General features: G+C 49.7%; 1 protein-coding gene across 1 annotated transcript in view; it reads left to right on the top strand.

Moving 5' to 3' along the window:
* The first annotated feature begins 5,808 nt into the window (after positions 1-5,808).
* LOC135557493 (thrombospondin type-1 domain-containing protein 4-like) overlaps positions 5,809-11,360 on the top strand; it is a 47,316-nt gene continuing 41,764 nt past the window's right edge. The window contains exons 1-7 of the mRNA XM_064990799.1: positions 5,809-5,861; positions 6,078-6,147; positions 7,660-8,021; positions 8,534-8,806; positions 9,364-9,589; positions 9,871-9,973; positions 11,001-11,137. Coding sequence (XP_064846871.1) covers positions 5,833-5,861; positions 6,078-6,147; positions 7,660-8,021; positions 8,534-8,806; positions 9,364-9,589; positions 9,871-9,973; positions 11,001-11,137 — 1,200 coding nt within the window. The 5' untranslated portion in view covers positions 5,809-5,832. The remainder of the gene's footprint in view (positions 5,862-6,077; positions 6,148-7,659; positions 8,022-8,533; positions 8,807-9,363; positions 9,590-9,870; positions 9,974-11,000; positions 11,138-11,360) is intronic.

Here is an 11,360-nt window from a genome sequence, read left to right as displayed (position 1 = left end):
CTCCAACAGTCGACCAAGCACCTGCGCACCAGGGACACAGAATACACCCTGCCCGTGCAGGTCCCGGAAAATCTCATCTACATAGGCCTGGAAGACTGATTGAGCATTCATCAACCCGTACGGCATGACGAGGTACTCATAGTGCCCTGAGATGGTACTAAATGCCGTCTTCCACTCGTCCCCCCTCTGTGATACGCACCAGGTTGTAAGCGCTCCTGAGATCCAATTTTGTGAAGAAGCGCGCCCGTGAATTGACTCTATCGCACTGGCTATGAGAGGCAGCGGATAGCTGTACCTCACAGTGATTTGGTTGATACCTCGATAGTGAATGAACGGGTGCAGACCTCCATCCTTCTTCTTCACAAAAAATAAACTCGAGGAGGCAGGTGAAGTGGAGGGCCGAATGTACCCCTGCTCCAGAGATTCGGAGACATATGTTTCCATAGCCCCCGTCTCCGGAAGAGAGGGGCTCCATGGAACTGCAGCGTCTACCAGGAGATCTATCGCACAATCGCCCCCATCGAGAGGTGGTTGTCACGCCCTGGCCTTAGTATTTTGTGTTTTCTTTATTATTTTGGTCAGGTCAGGGTGTGACATGGGTGAATTATGTGTTGGTTTTGTCTAGGGTTTTTTGTAGGTTATGGGATTGTGGTTAGTGGAGTTGTCTAGAAAAGTCTATGGTTGCCTGGAGTGGTTCTCAATCAGAGGCAGGTGTTTATCGTTGTCTCTGATTGGGAACCATATTTAGGCAGCCATATTCTTTGAGTGTTTCATGGGTGATTGTTCCTGTCTCCTGTGTCAGTGTTTGTACCACCTGGGACTGTTTCGGGTTTACACGTTTGTTGTTATTGTAGTTTATTCATGTATAGTTTTCTTATTAAAAACAAACATGCATTTCAACCACGCTGCATTTTGGTACTCCTCTCCTTCCCAGGAAGAACCGCGTAACAGAATCACCCACCACAACAGGACCAAGCGGCGTGGTGACAGGCAGCAGCAGCAGGAGCAGCAAAATCCAGATTTCTGGAAATGGGAGGAAATATTGGATGATAAAGGACCATGGGCACAGCCAGGAGAATATCGCCGCCCCAAAGAAGAGCTGGTGGTGGGGAAGGTGGAGAGGCGCTGGTATGAGGAGGCAGCACGGCGATGCGGATTGAAGCCCGAGAATCAGCCCCAAAAATTTATTGGGGAGGGGCACACAGGGAGTATGGCGAAGCCAGGTAGGAGACCTGCGCCAACTTCCTGTGCTTACCGGGAGGCTAGAGAGACCGGGCAGGCACCGTGTTATGCTGTGGAGCGCACGGTGTCTCCAGTGCGGGTGCATAGCCCGGTGCGGTACATACCAGCTCCCCGTATCGGCCGGGCTAGAGTGGGCATCGAGCCAAGTGTCATTAAGCCGGCTCTACGAATCTGGTCTCCAGTGCGTCTCCTTGGACCGGCTTACATGGCACCAGCCTTGCGCACGGTGTCCGCTGTTCGCCTGCATAGCCCAGTGCGGGCTATTCCACCTCGCCGCACTGGCAGGGCGACCGGGAGCATTCAACCAGGTAAGTTTGGGCAGGCTCGGTGCTCAAGAGCTCCAGTGCGCCTGCACGGTCCGGTCTATCCAGTACCACCTCCACGCACCAGCCCCCGGTGGCAGCTCCCAGCACCAGGGATACAGTGCGCTTCGCCTGTCCAGCGTGACCAGAGCCTTCCTCCTCTCCAGCACTGCCGGAGTCTCCCGCCTGTTCAGCGCTGCCAGAGTCTCCCGCCTGTTCAGCGCTGCCAGAGTCTCCCGCCTGTCCAGCGCTGCCAGAGCTGCCAGTCTGCAAGGAGCCACAAGAGCTGCCAGTCTGCAAGGAGCCGGCAGAGCTGCCAGTCTGCAAAGAGCCGCCAGAGCTGCCAGTCTGCAAGGAGCCACCAGAGCCGCCAGTCAGCATGGAGCACCCAGAGTCGCCAGTCAGCATGGAGCAGCCAGAGGCGCCAGTCAGCATGGAGCAGCCAGAGGCGCCAGTCAGCGTTGAGCAGCCAGAACCTCCAGTCAGCATGGAGCAGCCAGAGCCGCCAGTCAGCATGGAGCAACCAGAGCCGCCAGTCAGCATGGAGCAGCCAGAGCCGCCAGTAAGCCAGAATCCGCCAGATCCACCAGTCTGCTAGGATCCGCCAGTCTGCCAGGATCCGCCAGTCTGCCAGGATCCACCAGTCTGCCAGGATCCGCCAGAGCCGCCAGTCAGCCAGGATCTTCCAGATCCGCCATTCAGCCAGGATCCGCCATTCAGCCAGGATCTGTCATTCAGCCAGGATCCGCCAGTCAGCCAGGATCTGCCAGAGCCGCCAGTCAGCCAGGATCTGCCGGAGCCGCCAGTCAGCCAGGATCTGCCAGAACCACCAGTCAGCCAGGATCTGCCAGAGCCATCAACCTGCCTGAGCTTCCTCTCAGTCCTGAGCTTCCTCTCAGTCCCGAGCTTCCTCTCAGTCCCGAGCTACCCCTCAGTCCCGAGCTACCCCTCAGTCCCGAGCTATCCCTCAGTCCCGAGCTAACCCTCAGTCCCGAGCTACCTCAGTACCGAGCTGTCCCTCAGTCCGGAGCTGCCCCTCAGTCCAGTGGGGCCCTTTGTTAGGGTTACTAGGCCAAGGTCGGCGGCGAGGGTTGCCAATCTAAGGACGCGGAGAAAGCGGACTAAGACTGTGTTGGAGTGGGGTCCACGTCCCGCGCCAGAGCCATGGGCAGACGCACACCGGGACCCTCCCCTATGGGTTTAGGTGTGCGGCCAGGAGTCTGCACATTGGGGGGGGGGGGGGGGAGTACTGTCACGCCCTGGACTTAGTATTTTGTGTTTTCTTTATTATTTTGGTCAGGACAGGGTGTGACATGGGTGAATTACATGTTGGTTTTGTCTTGGGTTTTTTTGTAGGTCAATGGAATTGTGGTTAGTGGAGTTGTCTAGAAAAGTCTTTGGTTGCCTGGAGTGGTTCTCAATCAGAGGCAGGGGTTTATCGTTGTCTCTGATTGGGAACCATATTTAGGCAGCCATATTCTTTGAGTGTTTCGTGGGTGATTGTTCCTGTCTCCTGTGTCAGTGTTTGTTCCACACGGGACTGTTTCGGGTTTACATCTTGTTGTTTTTGTAGTTTATTCATGTATAGTTTTCTTATTAAAAACAAACATGAATTTCAACCACGCTGCATTTTGGTCCTCCTCTCCTTCCCAGGAAGAACTGCGAAACAGTGTTAATTGAGTCTCCTTCTTTTTGGAGAAGGCGAGAGCCAAATCGGCATATTCAGGGGGAATGCGCACGGTGGAGACCTGGTCTGGACTTTCCACCGTAGTAGCACCAACGGAAACCCCTAAACACCTACCTGAGCACTCTCGCGAACACCCCGTGAGAGCCCTCTGTGGCCAAGAAACAGTGGGGTTATGACAAGCTAACCAGGGTAGGCCCAGCACCACGGGAAATGCAGGAGAGTCAATTATGAAGAGACTAATTCTCTCCGTATTACCCCCTGAACACCGCCCGAACAAGGAGAGGGACCGACTATAAGTCGTGACAGACAGTTGGATAACTTTGACCTTTGTGTTGGCTTAAAGGGTGACAAGTTATTATCCTGTGTACCAATTAATTGATTGCGGTTGTCAAGCCTATGGCACTTGCAGTAATGACAGTGATAGCCCTTACCTCGTCTGGTCTCTACACTCTGGGCTCTGTAGTCATGAAGAATTGTCATAGTCCATATTTCAGCAGTGAGAGGATGGTAGTGGCCATCCAGGAGAGAAAGACGCTCAGAGACTTATCAGAACTTATCTTATAGATGATTATGAAAGTCTGACAAACCTTAGGAACTAGGACAGATTTCTGAGCTAATAAAACATTTAGAAAAATATATACACTTTGTGTACGAAACATTAAGGACACCTGCTATTTCCATGACATAGAATGACCAGGTGAATCCAGGTGGTCACTTGTTAAATCCACTTTAATCAGTGTAGATAAAGGGGAGGAGACAGGTTAAAGAAGGATTTTTAAGCCTTGAGACAATTGAGACATGGGTTATGTATGTGTGCCATTCAGAAGGTGAATGGGCAAGACACAATATTTAAGTGCCTTTGAATGGGGTATGGTAGTAGGTGTCAGGCGCAATGTTTTGTGTCAAGAACTGCAATGCAGCTCGGTTTTTCATGCTCAACAGTTTCCCGTGTGTATCAAGAATGGTCCACCACCCAAAGAACATCCAGCCAACTTGACACTTCTGTGGGAAGCATTGGAGTCAACATGGGCCAGCATCCCTGTGGAAAGCCTTCAACACCTTGTAGAGTCCATGACCACACCATGCGGGGTGTTTTGTACACTCAGTTTATACAGTGGAGAGAGTAAGAGAGGCAGCAGGGGGCGCATGACTTTCATTCTTTCTCTGAGTAGAATTGTGTTTCAGGACGCCAGGGATACAGAGAGCGTGCGTGAGAGAGAGAGAGAGAGAGAGAGAGAGAGAGAGAGAGAGAGAGAGAGAGAGAGAGAGAGAGAGTGAAAATGAACGGAATAATGTCATGTTGACCAGTGACCAGCACGTTTACAGAACGTTTGGATATTTGGGGCGGTTTTAAAATGGATTAACTGATTCGGTTGTAGTAACTTTTTTTACACCTGGATTGAACTCTGTCGATAACTTGGATTATGAGGATAACTGGCGTCACAATTTACCATTGAGAAGCAGCAATACTGCACTGGAGAAAGCAACAAGGTATCAAACACAAACACAGTCATCCAAGGTAGGAACAGACCATTTACGTTTTATGAAAGTGTAATAATATAGGCCTAATAATAATCATAATAGCCTAGTCGTAATCATATAATACACAAGGAAACATTATAATGCAATTTATTAAATTATTGACATTTTAGTAATTTATCCATAATTATGCTTATAGTGTTTTTGTTTGTCGACTAATTTATTTCAAAGACAATTCAAATGGTAGCCTACATGCTATGTTTCCATTAAATCGCTAAGGATTTCATATTTTGAACGTGTAATTTAATGGCACGCTACTGCGCGCTCACACTTCAAATCCAAACCCCTCAGCCTGGACGAGAGCCTCCTGTCCCGTCCCTGTCGGGTTTGACAGAATGGCGATCTTTTTGCGCAGGGTGCAGCCAGCTTCCTGTTTGTTGATAACACAGATATATACATGCCTGCAATTGTGATGGTGTTTACCATAACTAAATCATATTTGTAATAGCCCAGCCTCATAATACGTTTTAAAGACGTTTGAAGTAATAGGCATAGCCTACATGTTTTTGGATAAATTAAATTCTAGGCTTTTGTGAAAATAAAGTAAATAGATATTGTGAATATTATTTATTTAATGACAATGGAACTTTCTAAACCTCACATGGAGTGGAATTGCACCAGTGTGAGACAAACAAAACAACTATGTTTAAGTTGGGATCTTTAAACCCCCATATTCATCATACCAAGTGTGGTTTATTTTGAGAGATACATCACAGATGGGTTTTTACTACAAGCACAGTGATAAACGTGTCCCTGCAGTCCAGCCATCTGAAAATGGAGTCCTGTTTCAGTGGGTGGCCCATCATTAGGACCAGGGTAAGGGTCAAGGGTCAACACACATGGTCAAGTGGGCAGAAGCCATGTTCCCCTGAGTCTATGGTCAGGACCTTCAGACAAACTGAGGCACTAAAGAGCAGACCAGACACTGCATGTGGTCTTGAGGAGAAAGTGTTGTATTAAATATGATATTACTGCTTTATTGCTATGTTATTAATGTCATTATGTCTGCAAATACAACATATCAATTTTTTTAGGTACTGTAGCCCTCAAAATCTAGGAGATATGAGGGGACTTTGTATCTGGATTCTGAGGTGAGATATCACTTGTCACTTACAATCACTTTGGTGTACACTGAACAGACTCATCTTAAACATGTTGTATCACACTGCAGCTGCTGATCACCCACTATGCATGACTCAATTTAATAATTTTGTTTTAATTGTCTCCATTTAAGATTATAATGCTTTTTCTCTGTAAAAAAAGCTGTTAAATGTATTATAGCTCAGTATGCTATCTGTCACACACAGAGTTTCCATGCTTCTGCTGCTGCTCAGGCCATATCCCCTGGATTGCCAACTCACTATAGACCACAGGAAGGTCAGTAGAGTGGCTGGGGGTCAGCAGACGGGAGAAGGGGAGCAGGGAGGGGGTTGTGCTGGGTGGAGTTTTAACATGTGTGTGGTCTGTTTGACATCCCCAAGCGCAGGACGATAGACCTCCCTCATGTGTTTGCAGCCTGAGAATCAATTTTTCACTCGCCTTTATCATCATCTCACGCCGGTTGGCACAGACGGAATCTGAACTGCCAAAGAAGGCATGATCTTGTCTTCCGATCATAACTGTAGCCAATTAGCACCTTCCAGTTCACAGAGGATGCATGTCCTTTCAACTGTACAGGGGAAGTTTATAGTGTCTGCTGCCGTGATGATATTGTTCAACCACAAAGCCATTAAATACAACGCTATTCTATCTCGGGCCATTTAAACATGCAATCAGTCATTGAGGAAGGATGCCCCCCCAGGGGAATCCGATCCGGGTGTAAATCTGTTCACTCACAGGAGAGCAGCAGTGAAAATACGCTGTCCAACACTGGGGAACATGTAGAGGATCAAGCCAGCAGTCAGCAATACATCCCCTTCAACCTCAGTGCTATGAGAAATGAAGAGTGGCTTGGGAAGGGGGGGAGGAGAGGGAGAGGGAGAGGGAGGGAGGGAGGGAGGGGAGAGAGAGAGAGAGAGAGAGAGAGAGAGAGAGAGAGAGAGAGAGAGAGAGAGCAAATGAATGATGGACCAATATTTATAACTGTACTTTGTGGATAGTGTTGATGGACAGGCTAACTGTCGGATGGGGCATTCCTCTCTGGGAGAGAGTTTGTCTCTGTTGGCCCTTTGCGTTTCCAGGAGTCTAGCTGTTTGACCCATGGCTGACCCTGGAGATGACAGTGGAGTAGAGTTACAAAGGCTGCAGCGAGGAGGAGGCCATGGTCTGAGTGATCTCTGAATAGCCCCATGTCGGTGACTGACAGAAGGATAGCTATCTGCCAACTCTCCCTACTATCCCTACCGTTTGGGTATTCTCTTACAGTCTTCTCAACGCCAAAGGGAGGCTGAGCCTTTGCCATGTGCATGTGTAAGCTCACAGAGGACAGGATGAATGTAGACAAAGTGGCTCTTAAGGAGCTGGATTTCCTTCTTTGCGGCTCCTCAGGCAAAGCTGGCTGGTGTAGGGCAGGGTTGGCTGGCGCAGGGTCCTGAGACAGAGAGTGCAGTGATAGCCACTAAGATGCTAATACATCTCTGGCAGCTTTACACAGAGGGCTAGAGTCAACAGAGGATATGCAGGTAGTCAGTAGGGGATGGGAGAGTAACAGACAACCTCTAATCAGACAAATCTGGGTTTTATCCGACATGAACAGAAGCTCATCGAATACACAGCGAGGGAGAGAGAAAACCGTTGTTGATGACATGAGGTCATTGTCTCATTGGCTTCAAGTCTTTCATGAATAATGATGTTATTCTTTTTCTTCTCTACTCTGCTCTTAAGTGGTATCTGTTTCATGTTATCCATGCTGTGGGTGGTGTAGGGCTTTAACTCAGGATGTTCCTGCAGGTTCCTCAAAGGGCAGAGCAGCAGGAGGCTGAAGGAGTGCAGGGTGGGGCCCCAGGCACCTGGGGCTCCTGGGGGCCTTGGTCCTCCTGCTCCCGCTCCTGTGGGGGAGGGGTTCAGGAACAGAACCGACCCTGCCTACCCTCCCACACCCCCTCCATAGGTGCTGTTGCTTACCCCTCCAGGCCAGATGGCCACCACCCCAACCAGAACCCAGGCCATGTAGTGTCTGCCCTAAGACCCACTGTCCCACTGCACCGCACCAACCCTGGGAGACCCCCACCGTCCAACAGAAACACCAGCTTGGCCAGCCGAGGAGAGCTGAGAGACCAGCAGAGAGACAGAGAGGCCAATGCTGGACGCAGGTACAGTATCTATCACACCATACAGACAGGGGCCTGTCTCTGTCTTTCAGTCTGACCTGTGTTTAATGCCCTGCATGTTGAGCAGCCCAGTCTAAAAGTGTCCCTGTGGAGCTCCAGCTCACCCCATGGTCCATTGGACTCCCCTCCAGTGTAAAGCTATTCTTTTATGGATGGAGTCAATGGCTCGGCTTGTGCTTGTCGGGTTTGTGGCCTCCTTCCTGTGAGCTCGAGTTAAAAAGCTTTTAAATAAATAGAGCTGACAGTTGAGTAATGGGGGTTGTTGACGTAGGAATCCAAGTCTCCAGACAAAGCGCTCTCTGCTCGGCGCTTGTTTGCTGATAGTAATATCCATCCGCTTCCATCCGCTGTGTATTTTTGACATTTTGTTTGACAGTCTTTGATAGTCCAGTCAACACATTTTGAATGTAAACAAGTGCCGTAAGTGGAGGTTATTTAGCACAGACAATTGTCTTTACCCGTGTGTGTGTGTGTGTGTGTGTGTGTGTTTTCAGGAAGGGCAGTGACAGTCCCATCATTCCAGGGAAGTATGGCTATGGGAGGATGCCTTATGTTGTGTCTCTCCAGACAGACACAGGCCAGAGGTCTGGGATAGAGACAGGGACTGGTCTCTCCCACAGACAGAGACGCTCCCCACTCTCTGACCCCAGCCCGTCAGCCACCAGGCACGGAGGCCACAGGCCTAACCCCTACCGTCCGCCTTACAACAACCCCCATCTCCACAGCTACAGCCCAGTCCATCACCAGCCCCCAGCCCCCCAACCCAGGTCTAACCCTAACCCAGCCTCCCTTCCCAGGTCTAACCCTAACCCAGCCACCCCTCCCAGGGCTAACCATAACTCTATCTCTAACCCTAACCCAGCCTCCCAGTCCAAGTCTAACCCTAACCCAGCCTCCCCTCCCAGGGCTAACCCTAATCCAGCCTCCCAGCCCAGGGCTAACCCTAACTCTAACCCTAACCCAGCCCCCCAGCATAGGTCTAACCTTAATCCAGCCTCCCAGCGCAGGGCTAACCCTAATCCAGGCTTCCAGCCCAGGGCTAACCCTAACTCTAACCCTAACCCTTACCCAGCCCCCCAGCATAGGTCTAACCCTAATCCAGCCTCCCAGCACAGGGCTAACCCTAACTCTAACCCCAACCCAGCCCCCAGCCCAGGTCTAACCCTGACTCTAACCCCAACCCAGCCCCCCAGCCCAGGTCTAACCCTGACTCTAACCCCAACCCAGCCCCCCAGCCCAGGTCTAACCCTGACTCTAACCCCAACCCAGCCCCCCAGCCCAGGTCTAACCCTGACTCTAACCCCAACCCAGCCCCCCAGCCCAGGTCTAACCCTGACTCTAACCCCAACCCAGCCCCCCAGCCCAGGTCTAACCCACCCTGGTCCTCCTCACTCTACCAGCCCAGCCAGAGGCACCAACCTAGGCAGGAGCAGCAGCACTCATCCAGCCAGGCCTCAGCAGCTCAGCAACCCTTTGGACGGCCCTACAACCCACTGCCCACCTCCTCCTGTGTGGGAGAGCACAACCAGTACAAGATTTGCAACACCGATGTAAGAACAGTTCAGCCATCACTTATGATCATTTATGAATGAATCCCTCACTGTAACCCACAGCTAAACAGCTAAATCAATCATGAAGGGTAAAGCATGGAGGTTATAAAGGAAGATGAGGTCTGATAAGACAGATATAGTGAAGATGTTGCCATGGTTGACAATGCTGGGCTGCGATTGTAAAGACTGGAATTTACCTTGGGGGAGAATGTGGCCATTTCTGGACTTAGTAGGCCGGGGGGACACATATTCACTCTCTATCTGTCTATATGTCTGTCCAGGCCTGTCCTCCAGCCAGCAGACACATCAGAGCGGTGCAGTGTTCTTCCTACAACAACTATCCCTTCATGGGTCGTCTGTACGAGTGGGAGCCTTTCAATGAAGGTATGGGAGGGTCTTGTCATGTTTTTCATATTGCCTTGGTGTTGGACAATATTATCCAAGGTGTGAGGTGATGTAAGCACCACAGTATGTCACCTGTCGCGGCCATTTTGATGAATGTCCTGAGCTGCCAGATGTTGTTTAGCTGTTTAGAGATCTAGGTGTCTTAAGTATCCAAGCAACAGTCAAAAGACCTCAAGGATAAACAATTACTTTCAGGATACTGATTAACATTTGATGTTTTTCTTCTCTCTGTTGGAGTGAATGGTATTTACTGCAGACGTATGACTAGAATAAAGCTCAAATAACTTCACTTTAGTTGATGAGGACAGGTCAAGTTTGCTTGATACCTATCTCAAACACATGAACATGCAATTACAACACTTTTAGCAGTAGCTGTCCTTGTAACCTCATGAGCTAATGGACAAAACATCTGAGTGAAGTCCAAGTGCAGGTGGATTACAAACCTGACGTTACATACACCCCACTGCCTGCCAACTCCCAATGGTTTCCAGGCCTGGAGGGCATCTGCCTCCCTCCCACACAAGAGACAGCACCCAGAGATCTGTGGTTCTAATTACCACTAATGGATCACCAGAGAGGAGCAAATAACCTGTTAACTTCCCTTGATCCCTTGGATTTATTAAGAATTTGGTTAGCTTTCCTTGAATCCCTCGTTGTTGCTTGGCATTACATTTCACAACACAGCATTACTGTAGAAGGCACACTGCAGACATTGATTTACTCATCACTTGTAATCACAGGATAATTGTGAGGACGTGCCAGTATTTAGTCCACTCCATCAGTTGCTAGATGGCAGCATGGCTCAATGGAAGAAAACAACAACTCTGCATCTCTTCACCAATTACTGCACTAGATCACAATTCTAATGCAGCAGTCTACCCAGCTAGTCCACCTACATTGAACAATGTACATTTACAGCCCTGCCAGGCACCCTACCAGAGAGAGATAATGTTTTGTACTCATAAATCAAATCAAATCATTCATTTCTGTGTCTCCTCTGTCACAGTTTCAGGGGACCAGCGTTGTGAGCTCAACTGTCGTGCGATCGGTTTCCGCTTCTACGTGCGTCAGTCGGATAGGGTCATCGATGGGACGCCGTGCGGCCAGAACGAGACTTCCATCTGTGTGGCGGGGAGGTGTCAGGTAGGACGCTTAACTCATTTACCAGTGGCCTGGCCAGGCCTGTGTACTCCAGCCAAACCACTCAGAATAGAACCGAACAGTGACAGGATGGATGGAATCAGAGGAAAGAAAAGCTTAATTCATTGAGATGAAATGTTGACATCATTCCACACAAACCTTCATACACGAGAAAACACGGCCCCAAAAGAGTTCTCAAGATCAACTGCACCCAAATGCAAGATGA

The sequence above is a fragment of the Oncorhynchus masou genome, chromosome 2 (genome assembly GCF_036934945.1).
Source record: "Oncorhynchus masou masou isolate Uvic2021 chromosome 2, UVic_Omas_1.1, whole genome shotgun sequence".
Classification (NCBI taxonomy): Eukaryota; Metazoa; Chordata; class Actinopteri; order Salmoniformes; family Salmonidae; genus Oncorhynchus; species Oncorhynchus masou.
Note: the sequence above shows the minus strand (reverse complement) of the source record. Positions and strands in the feature narration are given on the sequence as shown.